Source organism: Bufo gargarizans, chromosome 5 (genome assembly GCF_014858855.1).
Source record: "Bufo gargarizans isolate SCDJY-AF-19 chromosome 5, ASM1485885v1, whole genome shotgun sequence".
Lineage (NCBI taxonomy): Eukaryota > Metazoa > Chordata > Amphibia > Anura > Bufonidae > Bufo > Bufo gargarizans.
This window is the reverse complement of record NC_058084.1, coordinates 233,210,332-233,235,603: the sequence shown is the minus strand read 5'-3', so window position 1 is coordinate 233,235,603 and position 25,272 is coordinate 233,210,332. Positions and strand designations below refer to the sequence as shown.

At 43.5% G+C, this 25,272-nt stretch overlaps 1 protein-coding gene across 2 annotated transcripts in view; it reads right to left on the bottom strand.

Moving 5' to 3' along the window:
• Positions 1-695: 695 nt before the first annotated feature.
• INO80C (INO80 complex subunit C) overlaps positions 696-25,272 on the bottom strand; it is a 134,531-nt gene continuing 109,954 nt past the window's right edge. For both annotated transcript variants that reach the window (XM_044294648.1, XM_044294647.1), the window contains exon 4: positions 696-1,111. In XM_044294648.1, coding sequence (XP_044150583.1) covers positions 1,098-1,111 — 14 coding nt within the window. In that variant the 3' untranslated portion in view covers positions 696-1,097. The remainder of the gene's footprint in view (positions 1,112-25,272) is intronic.

Below are 25,272 nucleotides of genomic sequence, written 5' to 3'. Positions count from 1 at the left end.
ATTGGGGCTCTAAACTGAGGTGTGATTGGAGGTCATTCCCATTGGGGCTCTAAACTGAGGTGTGATTGGAGGTCATTCACATTGGGGCTCTAAACTGAGGTGTGATTGGAGGTCATTCCCATTGGGGCTCTAAACTGAGGTGTAATTGGAGGTCATTCCCATTGGGGCTCTAAACTGAGGTGTGATTGGAGGTCATTCCCATTGGGGCTCTAAACTGAGGTGTGATTGGAGGTCATTCCCATTGGGGCTCTAAACTGAGGTGTGATTGGAGGTCATTCCCATTGGGGCTCTAAACTGAGGTGTGATTGGAGGTCATTCACATTGGGGCTCTAAACTGAGGTGTGATTGGAGGTCATTCACATTGGGGCTCTAAACTGAGGTGTGATTGGAGGTCATTCACATTGGGAGTCTGATCTGAGGTCTGAATGGGGATTTTATTAACATGGGTGTCTGAGCTGAGGTCTGATTAGTGGTCTTATTAACACTGGTGTTCTGATTGGGGCTCTGAGCTGAGGTCCGACTTATATTGGGGGTCTGATCTGAGGTCTAATGAAAAATATTTTTTTCCTTCTCTAAAACCTCAGTGTGTCTTATTGGGTAAAAAATATAGTACAATGCACAAAACAAGAATTTACATTATTCACAATTAACACTTGCTAACAGAGGAAAAAAAAAACTAAAAATGAAAACTGAAATAATGCCAGTCATTATATTTCCTTTTCAGATTTAAACTGAAAGAACATTATTTTACACTGTGTAGTTTCAGGTTCATAACTTTTTCTTCATATATTTATTTTAGTGGTTGAAAGTCCATTATTTTACATACATAGATTTAAAATACATTCTGGCTGCCGGCGGTCACTACTAAAACAAGCATAGGAGCGTACAGTTTTAGAGTGGAGTTCAATGTATGAACAGTATAAAATAACCTTTAAAGTAATCCATCCAGAATGCTGTGTTTTAAAGCTATGTCTACCTGCTATGGTACTATGCTGGTTGCTTTTCTTATAGTCAAGTATCCAATGACAACATCTGTGGGAAGCATTCTGATGTAATTGAATTCTTCTATCGCACTGAACCGCAGCTTGGTTTGTGGGTCAGTATAACTGGCCTAGGAAAAACAAAGGAACAGCATTATTGAGAAGAAAAGCTAGAGTATACTGTTTATACATCAATGTCTTTATTTTATGTTGTCCTTTCTTGTCTAAACAAGTCACAGCTATGAATGTTATGTATACATTTTTCACATTATTATTTTGACTACAACCCAAGTAAAGCTATTTTCACACTTGCGGCAGTGTGATCAGCCGGGCAGTTCCGTCGTCTGAACTGCCCGCTGGATCCGCTGATCTGGATGTGACAAACCATTTGAGAGACGCATTCGGGTGCAGATCAGTCTCACAAATGCATTGCAAGAATGGATCCGTCTCTACGCTTGTCATGCTTTATCTTTTTTCAAATTTTTACTGATCTGCGCATGTGCAGACTGTAAGGACGGATCCTGCATTCCGGTATTCTGAATGCCGGATCCGGCTATGGTTCTATCTTTTGCCTGATCAGTCAAAATGACTGAACTTAACCGCTACAGGACCGCCGTACGCAGGATTGCGTCCTGCCGGCAGCCCTGCTCTTCTGGGTGGACGCATATATGCGTCCTCCCGCGATACCCGAGATTTCCTGTGAACGCGCGCACACAGGAACAGAAGGTAAGCGAGTGGATCTCCAGCCTGCCAGCGGCGATCGCTCGCTGGCAGGCTGGAGATGTGATTTTTTATTAACCCCTAACAGGTATATTAGACGCTGTTTTGATAACAGCGTCCAATATACCTGCTACCTGGTCCTCTGGTGGTCCCTTTTGTTAGGATCGACCACCAGAGGACACAGGCAGCTCAGTAAAGTCGCACCAAACACCACGCTACACTACACCCCCCACCCCCCATCACTTATTAACCCCTTACGAACCCATGATCACCCCATATAGACTCCCTGATCACCCCCCTGTCATTGATCACCCCCCTGTCAGGCTCTGTTCAGACGTCCGTATGATTTTTACGGATCCACGGATACATGGATCGGATCTACAAAACACATACGGACGTCTGAATGGTGCCTTATAGTGGGGTGATCAATGACAGGGAGCCTTATAGTGGGGTGATCAATGACAGGCGGGTGATCACCCATATAGATTCCCTGATCACCCCCTGTCATTGATCAGCCCCCTGTAAAGCTCCATTCAGACGTCCGTATGATTTTATCGGATCCGCAAAACACATGTGGACGTCTTAATGGAGCCTTACAGGGGGGTGATCACCCATATACACTCCCTGATCACCCCCTGTAAGGCTCCATTCAGACGTCCTGCATGTGTTTTGCGGATCCGATCCATGGATCCGTAAAAATCATTCGGACGTCTGAATGGAGCCTTACAGGGGGGTGATCAATGACAGGGGGGTGATCACCCATATACACTCCCTGATCACCCCCTGTCATTGATCACCCCCCTGTAAGGCTCCATTCAGACGTCCGTATGATTTTTACGGATCCATGGATCGGATCCGCAAAACACATGCGGACGTCTGAATGGAGCCTTACAGGGGGGTGATCAATGACAGGGGGGTGATCACCCATATACACTCCCTGATCACTCCCTGTTATTGATCACCCCCCTGTAAGGCTCCATTCAGACGTCCGCATGTGTTTTGCGGATCCGATCCATGTATCCGTAAAAATCATACAGACGTCTGAATAAAGCCTTACAGGGGGGTGATCAATGACAGGGGGGTGATCACCCATATACACTCCCTGATCACCCCCTGTTATTGATCACCCCCCTGTAAGGCTCCATTCAGACGTCCGCATGTGTTTTGCGGATCCGATCCATGTATCCATGGATCCGTAAAAATCATACGGACGTCTGAATGGAGCCTTACCAGGGGGGTGATCAATGACAGGGGGGTGATCAGGGAGTCTATATGGGTGATCACCCCCCTGTCATTGATCACCCCCCCCCCCCTGTAAGGCTCCATTCAGACATTTTTTTGGCCCAAGTTAGCGGAAATATATATATTTTTTTGTTTGTTTTTTCTTACTAAGTCTCATATTCCACTAACTTGTGTCAAAAAATCAAATCTCACATGAACTCACCATACCCCTCACGGAATCCAAATGCGTAACATTTTTAGACATTTATATGCCAGACTTCTTCTCACGCTTTAGGGCCCCTAAAAAGCCAGGGCAGTATAAATACCCCACATGTGACCCCATTTCGGAAAGAAGACACCCCAAGGTATTCCGTGAGGGGCATATTGAGTCCATGAAAGATTGAAATTTTTGTCCTAAGTTAGCGGAAAGTGAGACTTTGTGAGAAAAAAACAAAAAATAAATAAATCAATTTCCGCTAACTTATGCAAAAAAATAAAAATAATTCTATGAACTCGCCAGGCGAGAAGTTGGGGGAATGTGTTTTGGGGTGTCATTTTACATATACCCATGCTGGGTGAGATAAATATCTTGGTCAAATGCCAACTTTGTATAAAAAAAAAAAAAAAAATGGGAAAAGTTGTCTTTTGCCAAGATATTTCTCTCACCCAGCATGGGTATATGTAAAATGACACCCCAAAACACATTCCCCAACTTCTCCTGAGTACGGCGATACCAGATGTGTGACACTTTTTTGCAGCCAAGGTGGGCAAAGGGGCACACATTCCAAAGTGCACCTTTCGGATTTCGCAGGCCATTTTTTACACATTTTGGCCCGTAAATTGCCAGGGCAGTATAACTACGCCACAATTTTGGAAAGAAGACACCCCAATGTATTCCGTGAGGGGCACGGCGAGTTCCTAGAATTTTTTCTTTTTTGTCACAAGTTAGCGGAAAATGATGATTTTTCTTTTTTTTTTCTTTTTTCCTTACAAAGTCTCATATTCCACTAACTTGCGACAAAAAATAAATTCTAGGAACTCGCCATGCCCCTCACAGAATACCTTGGGGTGTCTTCTTTCCAAAATGGGGTCACTTGTGGCGTAGTTATACTGCCCTGGCAATTTAGGGGCCCAAATGTGTGAGAAGAACTTTGCAATCAAAATGTGTAAAAAATGGCCTGCGAAATCTGAAAGGTGCACTTTGGAATATGTGCCCCTTTGCCCACCTTGGCTGCAAAAAAGTGTCACACATCTGGTATCGCCGTACTCAGGAGAAGTTGGGGAATGTGTTTTGGGGTGTCATTTTACATATACCCATGCTGGGTGAGAGAAATACATTGGTCAAATGCCAACTTTGTATAAAAAAATTGGAAAAGTTGTCTTTTGCCAAGATATTTCTACTGGGGTTTTTCTACTATTTGGGCATTGTAGAACCTCAGGAAACATGACAGGTGCTCAGAAAGTCAGAGCTGCTTCAAAAAGCGGAAATTCACATTTTTGTACCTTAGTTTGTAAACGCTATAACTTTTACCCAAACCATTTTTTTTTTTTTTTGCCCAAACATCTTTTTTTTATCAAAGACATGTAGAACAATACATTTAGCGAAAAATTTATATATGGATGTCGTTTTTTTTGCAAAATTTTACAGCTGAAAGTGAAAAATGTCATTTTTTTGCAAAAAAAATCGTTAAATTTCGATTAATAACAAAAAAGGGAAAAATGTCAGCAGCAATAAAATACCACCAAAGGAAAGCTCTATTAGTGAGAAGATAAAGGAGGTAAAATTAATTTGGGTGGTAAGTTGTATGACCGAGCAATAAACGGTGAAAAGTAGTGTAGTGCCGAAGTGTAAAAAGTGGCCTGGTCATGAAGGGGGTTTTAGCTAGCGGGGTTGAAGTGGTTAAGACATCCCTAACGGATTACTCTCCATTCAGAATGCATGGGGATATGCCTGATCAGTTCTTTTCCGGTATAGAGCCCCTGTGACGGAACTCTATGCCGGAAAAGAGAACCGCTAGTGTGAAAGTACCCTAAAGAGAAAAGCATTTGAACCCACAGATATTAGTCCTAGCTCAACTACAAAAATAATTTCCTGAATCAAAAGCGCTACAGGAAAAACTTGGTGATATTGGTGTGGCTGAGATTTAAATGCTTGCAACTTGAATATTTTTTATGTTTTTTCCCTACTATAAACTTGTAGCTGCACGTATGGTTGACAACTGTGTCAGAGCCTCAGATTTCATCATATATGACAGAACAAATAAAGTAGTATTTAGGTTTCAGTTGATAGGGCCGGTGGCACGACATATCGCAGAGCATACACATCTACAGAGCGAGGTAGCTTCCAATATGAACATAAGTGAACAAAAAAAATCCTTAGCAACAATTAATACACAGTGATTTTTTTATAAAAATATTTTTTCAATATTAGAGTAATTCATGACACAAATATACAAGCAGTAAAAAATATATATAAATGGAAAGGAACTGCTCATGATCCTTATCAGTAAAGCATGGTGGTGGTGGTCATGACGTGGGCATGTATGGCTGCCAATGGAACTGGTTCTCTTGTATTTATTGATGACGTGACTGCTGACAAAAGCAGTAGGATGAATTATGAAGTGTTTCGGGCAATATTATCTGCTTCCGAACTCATTAGACGGCGCTTGACAGTGCAGATGGACAATGACCCAAAACATACTGCAAAAGCAACCAAAGAGTTTTTAAGGGAAAGAAGTGGAATTTTATGCAATGGCCAAGTCAATCACCTGACCTGAATCCGAATGAGCATGCATTTTACTTGCTGGGAAAAAAAAACTGAAGGGAAAATGCCCCAAGAACAAGCAGGAACTGAAGACAGTTGCAGTAGAGGCCTGGCAGTGCATCATCAGGGATCTGGTAAGGTCTATGCGTTCCAGACTTCAGGCTGTAATTGACTGCAAAGGATTTGCAACCAAGTATTAAAAAGTTAAAGTTTGATTTTATGATTATTATTCTGTCCCATTACTTTTGGTCCCTTAACAAGTGGGAGGCACATATGCAAACTGTTGCAATTCCTACACCGTTCACCTGACTTGGATGTAAATACCCCCAAATTAAACGGTTAAAGTTTTGTGTTTTTTTTTTTCACATTTTGTATAGGTAGTAGATGTATTGAGTATATTTGCTCAGATAACACTCCCCTACAGCGGGAGCCTCCATGTGTATATAGATTGGACGGATCTGACCATTAGCAGCTCCATTCAATCTACAATAGCTTATTATCTACAATAGCTTATTATGTATTTTTAGCGACCATCACTAGTTTTATATTTATTGTTCAGTATAATTTTACTGTGTATTTTCTTGTGTAGTGACAGGCTTGTATTTTATACTGTCTGAAGATATTGACTATAGTTCATACACCAAGCGCTTGCACTTTTGGCACGATTTGCAATTTTCTCTGAATGCACCTGCACTTTGCGGAATCTGCCCAAGAACACCCCCTCGCCCGGCTTCAGCGCTGTGGCACGCCAAGGGGGGGGGGGGCAGAGCCGACAGAGGGACAGTGCTCGGCGTCCCTACGCCACCCCTCACAGCACAATTTGCAATTTTCTCTGAACGCACCTGCACTTTGCGGACTCTGCCTAAGAACGCCCCCAAGCACGGCTCCAGTGCTGTGGCACGCCAAGGGGAGGGGCGGAGCCGACTGAGGGACGGCGTTCGGCGTCTTTACGCCGCCTCACACATAAAAAATGTACACGTACCACGGACGGGTCCGGCGGTCCAGAGGACACGCCCGTCTGAGCCCGTCCAGGCCAGGAGGGACCAGAGAGGTCACCCTGGGTCTCATACCTCAGATCTGCGAATCAAGTACGATTCACAACAACTGTTGGCACTACAAAATAGGGGTACAGATATCCCTGGTACCATTTTAACCAAAGCTTTTAAATTTAAGATTTTAAAAACACCTATTTCTAACCATTCGCCACAAACCATAGATAGCATAGACCCAAAATATCCAGAACAAAATAAACGGCCCCCCGAAAAGAAAATCCCTCCACACTTAAGATGTGCCTTAATAAACGCCAGATCGGCAGTTAAGAATAAATATGAAATTCGCGATTTATGCATAGATAGAAATTATGAATGTCTGTTCATTACGGAATCATGGCTTACAGAAAAGTCCAGGGTAGACATCGGGGAAATGCTCCCACCAGACTACAAGATCATCATAAAGAACAGACCTAACAAACAGGGGGGAGGGATAGCGATTGTACATAAAAACACAATAAAAATAACAGAAATTAACCTTCCTACGGAAAACCCATCATGGGAAACACTCACAGCACGTTTGACGATAGAAAATAAATACACAATAATAATAGCGTTATGTTATAGACCCCCAGGACCCCGCACTTATTTCACAGACAACTTCATAGAATGGGCCACGGATCTCACAATAAAACATCATAGACTCCTTATTCTAGGGGACCTTAATCTTTGGTTCAACGAAAAGCAAGATACCCCAGCCCAAAAAGTCACCACACAGCTCGACTTAGCCCAACTCACCTTAAGGGTTGACAAACCCACACATAAAGCGGGTCACCTGCTCGATCCGATAAAAAAAAAAAAAATTAAACTTAACGGTAGAAGATCCAGAAGAATTGCTCTGGACTGACCATAGACTCATAGCCTTCGAACTCCACATCCCAATTAACACGAAGCAGCTAACCACAGGAGAAAAAAAAATAATTGGCGAAGAAATAACAACTTGACATATGACAAAATCCTACCTACTCTAGAAGAACACATCAGTAAAATCGACTTCAAACTGCCCTGCGAGGGATTAGCCCTTACAGATCGATGTTGGCGATGCAATGTGCAAGTTGGCTCACATACTCATATCTGGTGGAGTTGTTCAGTTATCCGTCCATTTTGGACCGAACTGGAGAATATAATCAAGATAGTTGTAGGGAAGAACCTTGAGCTGACTCCGGCAGTGGTTCTACTTGGTTGCTCGTCGAAAGACGTATGTCAATCTTCTGCATCTTTAGTAACCTATCTTCTTGCTGCAGCGAAGTCCTTGATACCCTTGAAATGGCTGAGTATAGACCCGCCCACCATCAAAGAATGGTGTGGGAAGGTACATCAAATTTGCAGGTTCGAAGAGATGTCCAGCAGGTCATGTCGTGCTCACCACAAATTTCTTCGGATCTGGAGTCCTTGGCTATCTTCACCTTACTGTAAGGATTCTCAGGGTAACCTACTTCCTGACTGATTTGCTTGCCTTGTGATGTCGTTCTTTGAGGCAGTATCCCCTCCCCCCCCTCCTCTCCCCCCGTCCCCCCCCCCTCCTCTCTCTCTATTTTTTTTCTTTTCGTTGATCTTCCTTTATTTCTGTTCCTTTATTTTCTACTCTTTATAGTCTTATTTTACTCATATTCTTTCTGGATTGTTTTTACCTTCTCTGACTTCCGCCAATCTTATTCAATGGCAGATTTCTGTCAAAGGTTAGAGAATAAAGCTATACATCAGGACATTGTACTCTCTAGTATGATGTAATACTAGTGTTATAGAAACATAGAAACATAGAATGTGTCGGCAGATAAGAACCATTTGGCCCATCTAGTCTGCCCAATATATCTGAATCCTATGAATAGCCCCGGCCCTATCTTATATGAAGGATGGCCTTATGCCTATCCCATGCATGCTTAAACTCCTTCACTGTATTTGCAGCTACCACTTCTGCAGGAAGGCTATTCCATGCATCCACTACCCTCTCAGTAAAGTAATACTTCCTTATATTACTTTTAAACCTTTGCCCCTCTAATTTAAAACTGTGTCCTCTTGTGGTAGTTTTTCTTCTTTTAAATATGCTCTCCTCCTTTACCGAGTTGATTCCCTTTATGTATTTAAAAGTTTCTATCATATCCCCTCGGTCTCTTCTTTCTTCCAAGCTATACATATTAAGGTCTTTTAACCTTTCCTGGTAAGTTTTATCCTGCAATCCATGGACCAGTTTAGTAGCTCTTCTCTGAACTCTCTCTAGAGTATCTATATCCTTCTGGAGATATGGCCTCCAGTACTGCGCACAATACTCCAAGTGAGGTCTCACCAGTGTTCTGTACAGCGGCATAAGCACTTCACTCTTTCTACTGCTTATACCTCTCCCTATACATCCAAGCATTCTGCTTGCATTTCGTGCTGCTTTATTACATTGTCTTCCCACCTTTAAGTCTTCTGAAATAATTACTCCTAAATCCCTTTCCTCAGATACTGAGGTCAGGACTGTGTCGAATATTCTATATTCTGCCCTTGGGTTTTTACGCCCCAGGTGCATTATCTTGCACTTATCCACATTAAATTTCAGTTGCCAGAGTTCTGACCATTCTTCTAGTTTTCCTAAGTCCTTTTCCATTTGGCGTTTCCCTCCAGGAACATCAACCCTGTTACATATCTTTGTGTCATCAGCAAAAAGACAAACCTTACCATCGAGGCCTTTTGCAATATCACTTATGAAGATATTAAACAAAATTGGTCCCAGTACAGATCCCTGTGGAATCCCACTGGTAACATGACCTTGTTTTGAATGTTCTCCATTGACTACGACCCTCTGTTGTCTGTCCCTCAGCCACTGCCTAATCCACTCAACAATATTGGAGTTCATGCTCAATGACTGCAGTTTATTGATAAGTCTTCTATGTGGGACAGTGTCAAAAGCCTTACTAAAATCCAGATAAGCGATGTCTACTGCACCTCCACCGTCTATTATTTTAGTCACCCAGTCAAAAAAATCTATAAGATTTGTTTGACATGATCTCCCTGAAGTAAACCCATGCTGTTTTTCATCTTGCAATCCATGGGATTTTAGATGTTCCACAATCCTATCCTTTAATAGGGTTTCCATTAATTTGCCTACTATTGATGTCAGACTCACTGGTCTATAGTTGCTCGATTCCTCCCTACTACCTTTCTTGTGAATGGGCACGACATTTGCCAATTTCCAATCTTCCGGGACGACTCCTGTTGCTAATGATTGGTTAAATAAATCTGTTAACGGTTTTGCCAGCTCACCACTAAGCTCTTTTAATAATTTTGGGTGTATCTCATCAGGCCCCTGTGATTTATTTGTCTTCACTTTAGACAGCAAACTTAGAACATCTTCCTCTGTAAAGACACATGCATCAAACGATTTATTAGTCATCCTTTCTAGTGGAGGTCCTTCTCCTTTTTCTTTTGTAAAAACTGAACAGAAGTATTCATTAAGGCAGTCGGCTAGCCCTTTATTCTCTTCTACATACCTTCCGTCCTTTGTTTTTAATTTAGTTATTCCTTGTTTTAATTTCCTTTTTTCATTTATATATCTGAAGAATGTCTTATCCCCTTTTTTCATAGACTGAGCTAGTTTTTCTTCTGCCTGCGCTTTAGAAGTTCTTATAACTTGCTTGGCCTCTTTCTGCCTAATCTTGTAGATTTCCTTATCTTCATTGCTCTGGGTTTTTTTATAATTACAAAATGCTAGCTTTTTATTTTTAATGATTTGTGCCACTTCTGCCGAGTACCACAGTGGTCTCTTCCTTTTTTTGCTTTTACTGACAAGTCTAATTGAATTTTCTGTTGCCTTCAATAATGCGTTGTATTATTTTATGTTTCATGTAATTCATCCGTGTCTGTCAAAAGTCCCTTGTGGGACACTGTAATGCCTATTGTGTATGCCATGGATGTCAATCTGTCTTTATGTTGAATAAAAACAAAGTTGACAAAAAAAAACTGCCCTGCGAGAAACTCACATTACAATTTGACGACATCGTCAAAAAAACGGCGGACCAACATGCCCCCATGAGACTGGTAAAGAAATCAGGGAAAAAAGCACCGTGGTATACGAGAGAACTAAAAACAGTGAAAATAGAATGCAACAGACTAGAGAGGGCATGGGGAAAAAATCCGAAAGAAGAATCACAGCTAAAATATAAGACCCAACTGACGATTTACCACAAAGCAATCTTTAAGGCCAAACAAGACCATTTTGCTAGCGAGATCGAAAACGCTGCTCAAAAGCCTAAAAAGATCTTTCAGATCTTTTTCGATCTGGCTAACCCCGACGGCCTTAAAACCACCATCCCCGAATGCCAAGACCTCTGCAACGACATCTCGAAAAAATTTTAACAAAAAGTCGACGATATCCAAAACGACATCCTGCTAGCTCAACAGGCAACTGTCCCCCCCATAGAGAACAAAGTGACAAACCCTACTCACACCTTCACCCTATGCCCATTAAAACTTGAAGACCTAACAAAAAGCATGAAAAACATGTCTAAAGCAACTTATCCCCTCTCCAATATCCAAACTAAATCTCTTATTGAATGTACGACCACCATTGCCCCGTTAATTCTAACAATTATAAATGACTCCTTTCTCAGTGGCAACGTCCCTGAGACTCTCAAGTTAGGAATTATAACTCCCCTCCTCAAGAAACCAGGAGCAGACAAATATATTGGCCAATTTCAGACCGATTACCAACATCCACCTAATAGCTAAAATCATGGAGACAGCAGTGGCAAGCCAACTCCAGCTGCACGTAGAAAAGCATCGACTTCTAGATGAACACCAGTCGGGCTTTAGGCCAACACACAGCACGGAATCAGCCCTGGTCAGCCTATGGGATGAAGCCCTAGGGGTCGCAGACGAGGGAGGGGGGACCTGGTTGGTCCTCATAGTGTCAAAGGCTGCCGACATGTCTATCAGTCATCCCATCCTCCTAAATAGATTAAAAGCTGACATCGGAGTAGATAGCCACGGACTTGCCTGGTTTGACTCCTTTCTGAAAAACAGAACTCAGAGAGTCAAACTGGGCTATTTTTTTTCCCCAGTTGAGAAGGTTGAGTGGGGAGTCCCTCAGGGATCTCCCCTCTCGCCATTACTCTTTAACATTTATGTCCGACCTCTGCTCGCTATTCTGAAGGAGTATAACATCAGCTATGAGTCTTATGCGGACGATACACAGATTCTTTTGAGAGTATCGAAATCCACTGATGACTATAAGCTCACGCAAGAAGGACTAAATAAGGCCAGGAACTGGCTAGCATATAACCACCTCAAACTCAACCCGACCAAGACTGAGCTTATTGCACTACATAAAACACCTGAGGCTGCCGCCACGTTTATCTTCGGGGAAAATGTTGCCATTGCCACACAAGGAAAGAGTCTGGGGATAATCTTGGATCAAGAAATGAGCCTCCGTCCCCAGATTAAAGAAGTAATACGGAAAGCAAACTTCGCCCTATTCCTTCTAAAAAAAGCCCTACCGTTTCTTCCCAACACATGCAGACAGGTCGTGGTGGGAGATCTAGTCAACTCCCACCTGGACTATGGTAATGCAATGTATGCGGGGCTGCCAGAGAAAGATCTGGGAGCTCTACAACACTGTCAAAACAGAGCCATCCGGCTCATCAAGAAACTAGACTGGACAGATTCTGTCACAAAAGCACGCAGGGAACTCCACTGGCTCCCAGTGAAAGAGAGAGTGCAGTTTAAGCTGTGCTGCTTAACACACAAAGCTCTCTACAAAACAGGTCCCATCTACCTGCAAAAGAAGATAACACGTCACCATCCTCCTAGAGAACTGAGATCCACCTCAGCCTCCCTTTTGTCGGTGCCAAGAACCCGCCTCAAGACAAGGGGGGACAGACGTTTCTCAGTATTGGCCCCCAAAATCTGGAACTCCCTCCCAGAACACATTAGAACAACATCAGATTACCTGGAATTCAGGAGGTTGGTTAAGACCTGGCTTTTTGTGTAGGATGACGAGGGGCCCACCAATATAGCCGTCAACAAGTGCTTCGATCGGATTGAGTTCCTCTAGAGCGCTATACAAGGACTTAGTAACATAACATAACAAAGTAGTTAAAGCACATCTTGTTAGTTTCATTTCAAATCCATTGTGGTGGTGTATAGAGCCAAAAATGTTCCAATATTTATGGACCCGACTGTATATTCCACAGTGCTTTACAGACATTAGCATGCTACTGTCCACAATGGGGCTCACAATCCAAGTTCCCTATCAGTATGTCTTTGGAGTGTGGGGGAAAAAAATAAAATAAAAAATACGGAGTACCCGGAGGAACCCCAAGCAAACACGCAGATGTTGACTGGTCGGATTCAAACCTAGGATCCCCAGCGCGGCAAGGCACCAGTGGTAACCACTGAGCCACCGTGCTGCCCATAATCACGATTATAACATACATGTAAATCTGGGCAAAATACAAGAACTATGGCTATTGCAGTACAAAACAACTACAAAAATGATCTAAAGTTCCTGTGCAACCAGTATAAAGTGCAAAAAGGTGAACAAATGAAGTAAAAGTGTTAACACATAGAGCTTATATACTTTAGCTTAAATAAAATGTTTGGGTAAAAAAGAAAAATGGTTTGGGTAAAAGTTCTAGTGTTTTATGGTACAAAAATGTGAATTTCCGCTTTTTGAAGCAGCTCTGACTTTCTGAGGACCTGTTTCCTGAGGTTCTACAATGCCCAGACAGTAGAAAAACCCCACAAATAACCCCATTTCGGAAAGTAGACACCCTAAGGTATTCGCTGATGGGCATAGTGAGTTCATAGAACTTTTTATTTTTTGTTACAAGTTAGCAGAAAATTATGAATTTTTTAATTTATTTTTTGCCAAGATATTTCTCTCACCCAGGAAAGTTGTCTTTTGCCAAGATATTTCTCTCACCCAGCATGGGTATATGTAAAATGACACCCCAAAACATATTCCCCAACTTCTCCTGAGTACGGCAATACCACATGTGTGACACTTTTTTGCAGCCTAGGTGGGCAAAGGAGCCCACATTTCAAAGAGCACCTTTCGGATTTCACCGGCCATTTTTTTTTTTACAGATTTTGATTTCAAATTACTTTGCATGCATTTGGGCCCCTAAAATGCCAGGGCAGTATAACTACCCCACAAGTGAGCCCATTTTGGAAAGAAGACACCCCAAGGTATTTCGTGATGGGCATAGTGAGTTCATGGAAGTTTTTATTTTTTGTCACAAGTTAGTGGAATATGAGACTTTGCAAGAAAAAAAAAAAAATTTAAAATCATCATTTTCCACGAACTCGTGACAAAAAATAAATAAAATTTTTTAGGAACTCTCCATGCCCCTCACGGAATAGCTTGGGGTGTCTTCTTTCCAAAATGGGCTCACTTGTGGGGTAGTTATACTGCCCTGGCATTTTGGGGGCCCAAATGAAAAAAGACGACTGGGAGGAGATCTAATTAATATGTATAAATATATCAGGGGTCAGTACAGAGATCTATCCCATCATCTATTCATTCCCAGGACGGTGACTGTGACGAGGGGATATCCTCTGCGTCTGGAGGAAAGAAGGTTTGTACACAAACATAGTAGAGGATTCTTTACTGTAAGAGCAGTGAGACTATGGAACTCTCTGCCTGAGGAGGTGGTGATGGTGAGCACAATAAAGGAATTCAAGAGGGGCCTGGATATATTTCTGGAGTGTAATAATATTACAGGCTATAGCTACTAGAGAGAGATCGTTGATCCAGGGATTTATTCTGATTGCCTGATTGGAGTCGGGAAGGAATTTTTATTCCCCTAAAGTGAGGAAAATTGGCTTCTACCTCACAGGGGATTTTTACCTTCCTCTGGATCAACTTGCAGGATGACAGGCCGAACTGGATGGACAAATGTCTTTTTTCGGCCTTATGTACTATGTTACTAAATGCGTGAGAAGTAGTTTGAAATCAAAATCTGTGAAAAATGCACTGTGAAATCCGAAAGGTGCTCTTTGGAATGTGGGCCCATTTGCCCACCTTGGCTGCAAAAAAGTGTCACACATGTGGTATCGCCGTACTCAGGAGAAGTTGGGGAATGTGTTTTGGGGTGTCTTTTTACATGTTCCCATGCTGGGTGAGAGAAATATCTCGGCAAATGACAACTTTTCCCATTTTTTTTATACAAAGTTGGCATTTGACCAAGATATTTATCTCACCCAGCATGGGTATATGTAAAATGACACCCCAAAACACATTCCCCAACTTCTCCTGAGTACAGCGATACCACATGTGTGACACTTTTTTGCAGCCTAGATGCGCAAAGGGGCCCAAATACCTTTAAGGAGGGCATTTTTAGACATTTGGATCCCAGACTACTTCTCACGCTTTAGGGCCCCTAAAAAGCCAGGGCAGTATAAACACCCCACATGTGACCCCATTTTGGAAAGAAGACACCCCAAGGTATTCAATTGCGAGTTCATAGAAATTTCTTTTGGGGGCTTAAGTTAGCGGAAAATTATATATTTTTTTTCCTTACAAAGTCTCCCTTTCCGCTAACTTGGGACAAAAATGTAAATCTTTCATGGACTCAATATGCCCCTCACGGAATACCTTGGGGTGTCTTCTTTCCGAAATGGGGTCACATGTGGGGTATTTATACTGCCCTGGCATTTTAGGGGTCCTAAAGCGTGAGAAGTAGTCTGGAATATAAATGTCAAAAAAGGTTTATGAATTTGGATTCCGTGAGGGGTATGGTGAGTTCATGTGAGATTTTATTTTTTGACACAAGTTAGTGGAATATGAGACTTTGTAAGAAAAAACAAAAAACTAAAAAATTAAAATAAAATCAATTTCCGCTAACTTGTGCCAAAAAAAATGTCTGAATGGAGCCTTACAGGAGGTGATCAATGACAGGGTGGTGATCACCCCATATAGACTCCCTGATCACCCCCCTGTCAGGCTCCATTCAGACGCCCGTATGCGTTTTGCGGATCCATGGATCGGTTCCGCAAAACGCATACGGACGTCTGAATGGAGCCTTACAGGGGGGTGATCAATGACAGGGGGGTGATCACAGAGCTACCCGTGTCCTCTGGTGGTCCATCCAAGCCAAAGGGACCACCAGAGGACCAGGTAGCAGGTATATTAGATGCTGTTATCAAAACAGCATCTAATATACCTGTTAGGGGTTAAAAAAAGAAAATAAAAAAGAAAATCGCATCTACAGTCTGCCGGTGAACAATCGCCGCTGGCAGGCTGTAGATCCAGTTTCTTACCTTCCGATCCTGTGAACGCGTTCACAGGAAATCTCGCCTCTCACGAGATGACGCACGGATGCGTCCAGGAGGAATGAATCGACCGCCTCCAGGACGCATCCGTGCGTTATGCGGTCCTCGGTGGTTAAAGTGGCCCTGGAAAAAAAAAAAAAAAAAAAGTGGCCCCATGTTGTAGGTGGGCTCAAACTGACAGAAGACAGGCCAAAACAAGTAGGTGGGGACAACCAAAGTAGGTGGGGCCTGCAATACTGTAGTGCAGCGCAGAATACCACCCCAGCAGAACCAAATAAAGCCTAAATCCTGGCTTGGCCACATGTTCTACCATTAAAGAAACACTGCAGCATCAGTGGGATACAGCCACTTTATTGATTCTTCAGAAATATATACATATTTATTTATTTATACACATTATCTCACTAATTGTTTTTCAACTATATATTGTTGATCCAGTGGATTCTATGTAACATTTTATGCTGCATTTTACCCATTGGTCACCATTAGTCACTGTGCACTTTATTTATTTATTTATTCACTCACTGATCTATTTATCCTTTTTCTGGAGATATATTTGCTGTAAACCACTGTTGTAGATAATAGAAGACAAAAGTATTGTGTTACATCTACTAATGTTAGACTGGACCTATTAACACTGGATTGGATACTTAGATTTTTTTATCAGCTATAACAGTGGACAGTTGTATGCTTATTTTATCAATTTTACAAGTTTTATCATTTTATGTTGATTTCGGGAACTTAGTTCTGTTTAGGGTACAATATTACTGTGTACTGCTCATATAAATTTGTTCAACTTATCGCTATTAATAAATTAATATATCATTTGAGTCGCTTTGCCTACCTTGTGATCTAGATATACGAGTGCCCATTTTACTTCTTTTTAATATTATTGTTCTTGGTGATTGGGTACAACATCTGTTTTGGTGCACCTTGCCATCCCAAACCAGAGGTGAGCCGTCCTTTATCCCTTTTATCATATCCACATTATGCCACCTTGCCACTCTGTGGTCTGATGCTGCTGCTGCCATATCCACATTATGCCACCTTGCCATTCTGTGGTCTGATGATGCTGCTGCTGCCGCCATCTCCAGACTGTGTCACCATGCCACTCTGTGGTCTCCTGATGCTACTGCCATCTCCACACTATGTCATCTTGCCACTATGGTATCCTCCTCATGCTGCCATATACATATTATGTCACCTTGCCACTCTGTGGTATCCTTCTGCTGCTACTGCCATATCCACATTTTGTCACCTTGGCACTCTGTGGTTTGATGATGATGCTGCCATATCCACATTATGTCACCTTGCCACTCTGTGGTATCCTCCCGCTGCCGCCATATCCACATTATGTCACCTTGCCAGTCAGTGTGGAGATGGCAGCAGCATCATTAGACCACAATGCCACCTAGCCACTCTGTGGCATCCTCCTGCTGCTGCTGCAATCTCCACACTATGCCACCTTTTCACTCTGGGGTATCCTCCTGCTGCTGCTGTCATATCCACACTATAGTAAAGTATCAATTTTCGCAGATTACACTAAACTGTGAAAAGTAATTAACACTGAAGAGGATAGTTTACTACTACAGAGGGATCTGGATAGATTGGAGGCTTGGGCAGATAAGTGGCAGATGAGGTTTAACACTGACAAATGTAAAGTTATGCACATGGGAAGGAATAATGAAAGTCACCCATACATACTAAATGGTAAAACACTCGGTAACACTGACATGGAAAAGGATCTAGGAATTTTAATAAACAGCAAACTAAGCTGCAAAAAAAAAAACTGTGTCGGGCAGCTGCTACCAAGGCCAAAAAGATAATGGGTTGCATAAATGCCTGTGATGAGAACATAGTCCTAGCACCTTACAAATCATTAGTCGGACCACACATGGAGTACTGTGTACAGTTCTTGGCTCCTGTGAACAAGGCAACTAAAGTAATAACTGGAATGGGACAACTACAGTACCCTGAAAGATTATCAAAATTAGGGTTATTCACTTTAGAAAAAAGACGACTGAGGGGAGATCTAATTACTATGTATAAATATATCAGGGGTCAGTACAGAGATCTATCCCATCATCTATGTATCCCAAGGACTGTGACTGTGACGAGGGGACATCTTCTGCATCTGGAGGAAAGAAGGTTTGTACACAAACATAGAAGAGGATTCTTTACGGTAAGAGCAGTGAGACTATGGATTTCTCTGTCTGAGGAGGTGGTGATGGTGAGTACAATAAAGGAATTCAAGAGGGGCCTGGATATATTTCTGGAGTGTAATAATATTACAGGCTATAGCTACTAGAGAGATGATCCAGGGAGTTATTCTGATTGCCTGATTGGATTTGGGAAGGAACTTATTCTCCTAAAGTGGGGAAAATTGGCTTCTACCTCACAGGGTTTTTTTTTTTTGTTTTTTTTTTTGCCTTCCTCTGTCTGGATCAACTTGCAGGATGACAGCCCGAACTGGATGGACAAATTTCTTTTTTCGGCCTTATGTACTATGTTAAATATTCCTTTTGCGTGTCCTCTCTGTTTTAGATCCACTCCTGTTTTTTTTACATTAGCAATACTGATGGATTATTGAGCAAATTCTGACCAAGTGAAGGCATATGTTCCACAGACAGGATCCGTTTTCTGTGGGTTATTGTTCTGACAGATCCGAGGAAGGGTTGATTAATCAGTGACGTCAACACTAACTTACTGCTGACACCCTCTCCACTCTAGTTTCAAAAAGCAGTTGTAGAGCAGCACATAATGGATCTCTTGACCTGTCCGGAATGCATCAGCTGTGGTGGAATTGCCAATCCAACACCATTCCATAAGCACAGGTAGATGAAAGAGTTTCACAGCAGCATGTCCCGTGTGACTTTTTATTAGAGGACGAAAAGTGCACACACAAAAATACACAACGTTTCGGCTACGCAGTAGCCTTTCTCAAGTATACTGGTACTAAATTCAACAGACATAAATACTATAATAGGCCCCCATGTGATAACACACAGCCAATGAAAAATACATATTACTTAATATCACCTGTGTATTAATTAAAATCATCCAGGGTGTAAAAGGACTGCGCTTCTTCTTGACGCTAACATCGACCTGTAAGGCTGAGTTGAACTAAGCAAATAGTTTTGAGCCTCCTATTGGATAATTACTGCATGGGCGATTATCTTTCAGATGGCAATAAGTTATTTAACCCCAACTGGCGCAATAAGTTGCTTCTCATTTGTTAAACAACCATGTCGAAAGACACATCTCGTGGTCGTGGAAAAGATGTTAGTCTGTTTAAGAAGGGTCAAATCATTGGCATGCAACAAGCAGAGAAAACATCTAAGGAGATTGCAGAAACTACTAAAATTGGGTTAAGAACTGTCCAACACATTATTAAAAACTGGAATGATAGTGGGGACCCATTGTATTTGAGGAAAAAATGTGGCAGGAAAAGAATGATAAACGATCGTGATCAGCGGTCACTTAAACGTTTGGTGAAATCAAATCTAAGAAAAACAACAGTAGAACTCAGGGCTATGTTTAATAGTGAAAGTAAGAGCATTTTCACATGCACAATGTGAAGGGAACACAAGGGATTGGGACTGAATAGCTGGGTAGCATTAAGAAAACCACTAATCAGTGAGGCAAACCAGAAAAAAAGGCTTTAGTTTGCTAGGGAGCATAAAGATTGGACTCTGGAGCAATGGAAGAAGGTTCATGTGGACTGATGAGTCCAGATTTACCCTGTTCAAGAGTGATGGGCGCATCAGGGTAAGAAGAGAGGCAGATGAAGTGATGCATCCATCATGCCTAGTGCCTACTGTACAAGCCTGTGGGGGCAGTGCTATGATCTGGGGTTGCTGCAGTTAGTCAGGTCTAAGTCCAGCAACAGTATGTGCTCCAAGAATGAGGTCAGCTGACTACCTGAACACAGTGAATGACCAGGTTATTGCATCAATGGATTTTTTTCTTCCCTGATGGCACAGGCATATTCCATAATGACAATGCCAGAATTCATTGTGCTCAAATTGTAAAAGAGTGGTTCAGGGAGCATAAGACATCACTTTCACACATGGATTGACCCACCACAGAGTCCAGACCTTAACCCCATTGAGAATCATTGGGATGTGCTGGAGAAGGCTTTGCGCAGAGGTCAAACTCTACCATCATCAATGCAAGATCATCGAAACAATGCCACAGCGAATGCATGACATAATCAAAGCTAAAGACTTATTTGGTGGCGACTTTTTTTTGGGACAGGCAGTGTAAGTGAAGTATACAGAAATTCTAAATGCGACGTCTGTCATCTGCATGTCATACGGACTTGCAGTATTATTTCACTACCAAAGCAGACTCCCTATGCGTGTTATTGCAAGGCACAGTGTTCTATACTACTAAAAAGGCTCTCTGCAGCCAGGAAATAGCCTTTTATTAAATTATCCTGATATATACACTATACATAAATATTACAAAGGTAATATGGTAGGCCTATGCAGCTGTGTAGGTATTAGGGATGTCCCGATACCATTTTTTTTAGACCGAGTACGAGTACCGATACTTTTATTTAAGTACTCACCGATATCAATTACCGATACCAATTATAACAATTAAATAAATAACACATTTTGTGACCACTGACCAAAAGTCCAAAAAACAGCCCCCAAGCCTCTCATCAGCGCCCCAGCCTCCTCTGGTCTCTCAACCACCCCTCCCCCTAGTATTAATAATTGGTGGCAGTGGCCACAGGGTCCCCCTCCTCCCCCCGCCATCATTCCTGGCAGTGGGCAGTGCGCCCCCCCCCCCCAGTATTAATCATTGGTGGCAGTGGCCACAGGGTCCCCCTCCTCTCCCCATCATTGGTGGCAGTGGGCAGTTCCGATCGGAGTCCCAGCAGTGTAATGCTGGGGCTCCGATCGGTTACCATGGCAGCCAGGACGCTACAGAAGTCCTGGCTGCCATTGTATGTTAGTGAGCAGCATTATACTCACGTGCGCCGTGGCCGCCGGGCGCTCCTGCGTAGTATTGCTAATAGACACAGACAGAAGAAGGAGCACTCGGCGGCCACAGCGCACGTGAGTATAATGCTGCTCACTAACCTACAATGATTAATACTGGGGAGGGGGGCGCACTGCCCACTGCCACCAATGCAGAGACTGAAGAACATTACCGGCACCCGAACTCTGAGAGGACGCTGTGATCCGCGCAATTAACCCCTCAGGTGCCACACCTGAGGGGTTAATTGCACGGATCACAGCGTTCTCTCAGAGGTCGGGTGCCGGTAATGCGAGTTACAGAATTCCTTCCCCCACGCCAAACTGCTGAGAGCGCCGCCGCAAGCGGCCAGCAGGTATCGGCAGTGGTATCGGGGACATTTGCACGAGTACAAATACTCTGCAAATGTCTAGTATCGGTCCCGATACCGATACTGGTATCAGGACATCCCTAGTAGGTATAAATCCACATCCAACAAGTAATCTTTGAAAGCATGCGCCAAACATAACAGAAATTCTACTCACAGTTCATCACTATACTCAGGCCCCATTCACACAACTGTATTTTGGTCCGCATCTGATCGGCATATTTTGTGGATAGGATGCGGCCTATTCATTTCAATGGGCCCGCAAAAAATACGGACAGCACACTGTATGTCCATCCCGTAGCCCCACAAATAAGAATGAACATGTCCTATTCTTGTCCATTTTGCGGACAAGGATTAGGCATTGTTACAATGGATCCGCTAAAAAAACAAACAAAAAAACGGTTGCAACATAACCATATTTTTGAGGATGTTTCACAGACCGCAAAATACATACGGACGTGTGAAACACGTTGACTTTCAACTGCTGTAACCATTATACCTGTAATAAAGAAGATTTGCTAATCTCAAGTTCCATTGGCATCGGATTCTTTGCGCCTGAAAGACGAACTACTGCTTTTCCATATAGCAGAAGAGTTGGCAAGCATGATGTTACCGCACGTATTTGTATGGGTTTCCCCTGGGTACTCCAGTTCACCCACACACAAACAATAGAGAGCCTATTGAGAGGAGTGATGTGAGAGACGGCAATGTATGTACAGTGCTGCAGGATATGTAAGCGCTATATAAATAAAATACTAAATAAGGCCTCTTTCACACTACCGTTTTTTTTTTCCGTTTTGCGGGCCATTTTGGCGTTCCATATACGGAACCATTCATTTCAATGGGTCCGCAAAAAAAAAAAAAAAAAAAAAAAAAAAGGAATGTACTCCGTATGTATTCCGGTTTCCGTGTTTCCGTGTTTCCGTATCTCTGTTCCGTGCATATCCTATATTTGGCCGCAAATCACGTTTCGCTGCTCCATTAAAGTCAATGAGTCCGCAACGAAAACGGAATGCATACGGAAATGCATCCGTATCCGTTCCGTTTTTTGCGGAAAGATCTGTTGAAAATGTTATGCCCAGCCCAATTTGTTCTATGTAATTACTGTATACTGTATATGCCATACGGAAAAAGGGAAACAAAATGGAACCGAAACGGAAACAAAAAAAAGGACCAACGGATCCGTGAAAAACGGACCGCAAAACACTGAAATAGCCATACGGTAGTGTGAAAGAGGCCTAAATGTGGGATCAATGGGGTTCAGTCATTGATAACCTAAAAATTATAAAGTAGGCCACTGCACTCTGAGGAGTTCAGAATATAATGCCCAAATCACAGTGTATTGTAAAACTTTGAAGGGCCCGCAGCGGTGCACCTCAGCCCCATTTTTGGCGATTTGTCAGGGTTCTGGCAGTCAAACCCCACTGTTAACAAGATACTATAACCAAGTTCTAGTGATACACAATCCATGTTTAAAGGCCCCCTTTAAATTGCCTCACTAGAGCAGGCAACTATGTCCTATGTACACACATAGGCCTGCATGTGGTCATAATAAGAATGTGTGACCACTGACTCACTTGAAACCGGCAGTCATCTCTTCACTTCAAACATGGATCAGCTTACAACATGCAGGTAAGATTACAGGCAGAGAATATACAAGAGGCGTGGCCAATTGCACATAGTGACTGGACGCAGCACAGCTTACAGGAACTCCCTGCACATGTGCTGAAGGAGAAAATGAGAAATATATAGTACTAGAAATTAAACCCGTTACAATAAAGGGTGCTAGAACAGTCATGGGGGGGGGGGGGTATCTGTGGATGACACCATTAGGGGGGGGGGGGTATCTGTGGATGACACCGTTATTGGGGGGGGGGGGGGGAATCTGTGGATGACACCGTTATGGGGGGGGGGGGGGGGAATCTGTGAATGACAGTTATTGGGGGGGGGGGGAACGGATCTGTGGATGACACAGACAGGACACAGTTATGGGAGGGGGGGGGGGAATCTGTGGATGACACTCCCTCCCTCTACTGTATTAATTTCATTTGTGGCCATCATTGGTGGCAGCAGAGAGTTCCGATCGGAGTCCCAGTTGAATCGCTGGGGCTCTGATCGGTAACCATGGCAACCAGGACGCTACTGCAGTCCTTGTTGCCATGGTTACTTAGCAATATTAGAAGCAATAATGCTTCTAATATTGCTAAGTAACCATACAACAAGGACTGCAGTAGCAGAAGCATTATACTTACCTGCTGCGCTGTCTGTGACCGTCCGGGAGCTCCTCCTACTGGTAAGTGACAGGTCTGTGCGGCGCATTGCTTAAAGCACAGACCTGTCGCTTACCAGTAGGAGGAGCTCCCGGACGGTCACAGACAGCGCAGCAGGTAAGTATAATGCTTCTAATATTGCTAAGTAACCATGGCAACAAGGACTGCAGTAGCATCCTGGTTGCCATGGTTACCAATCGGAGCCCTAGTGATTAAACTGGGACTCCGATCGGAACTCTCCGCTGCAACCAATGAAATTAATACAGTAGAGGGGGGACCGCACTGGCCACCAATGAAATTAATACAGTAGAGGGAGGGCCGCACTGGCCACCAATGAAATTAATACAGTAGAGGGGAGGACGGGCCGCACTGGCCACCAATGAAGTCTGCCCCCTGCTGCCTGGCAGCACCTGATCTCTTACAGGGGGCTATGATCGGCACAATTAACCCCCTGTAAGAGATCGGGTGCTGCCAGGCAGCAGGGGGCAGTCATGTACACAGTTCGTAGGATATTCAAACTTGAAGCGTCCCCATCACTATGGGAACTCAAATCCGATGGTATATTCTAACAGAGGCGTTCCCATGGTGATGGGGACGCTTCAAGTTAAAATATAACATCGGATTAAAGAAAACTCTGATCCGAAGGTATAATAGGGACTCCTGACTTTACACTGAAAGTCAATGGGGGATGGATCCGTTTGCAATTGCACCATATTGTGTCAACGTCAAACGAATCTGTTTGGGTCCGCACAGCCTGGCGGACACTAAAACAATTATTTTTTTACTTTCCTTCATGTCCGTGGATCCTCCAAAAATCAAGGAAGACCCACGGAAGAAATAAAAACGGATCACGAAACTACGGGCCCCGTTTTTGCGGAGCTATAAAAAAGAAAAAAAAAACGGTTGTGTGCATGAGGTCTAACTGTAATAATAACAACGATCTTCACTTACTACATGGTGAGGCAGGAGGCCGGGCGGGCGGCCAGGCACTGGCAGCGTAACTCACTACGTAATGCGCCTGCGCCGCCTGCTTCATTCATGCAGTGGGCGGAGCAGGGGCGTCACTTAGTGAGTTACGATACCAGTGCCTGGCCACTCGCCAGGCCTCCTGCCTCACCATGTAGTAAGTGAGCGGGGCCGGTGCAATACAGTGACTGCCCCCCGCTGCCATTACAACAGAATGCTGCACATGTAGTGTCCGTGGAGAGTGTGCCGATGGAGCGGCGTCTGGCCGCACTGCGCGTGTAGAGAAGCGGGCGCATGCGGAGTGCGGCATAATGAGTAAGATAGCCGGCTCTCAGTGTAGACGGCTCCCCTGGATCTGTGACGGCTGCGCTGTCCAGTGTGCTCCGGGCAGAGTATAACTCTGAAAGCCGCTGTGCCCGGCTCCCGGCGTCGTCCTCCCTGAGCGCTGCTGTGCCCCCGAGCCCGACTCTGCGACTTGGATTGGCCTGTGTGTGTGTGTCCCCGCTGCGCATGCGCACTTCTATAATCGGCACACACGCATGGACACCAGCCCTGAGCACGTACACAGGGCTTTTATTTGTATAGATATTTTCTCTTACTGTAATACTGACTTATTAGCTAGGACTGACGAGGTGATGCCGAGTCTGTGGGCACTGTGACTGGTGTCTGAGATGGCTGGCACAAACTGCTGGCA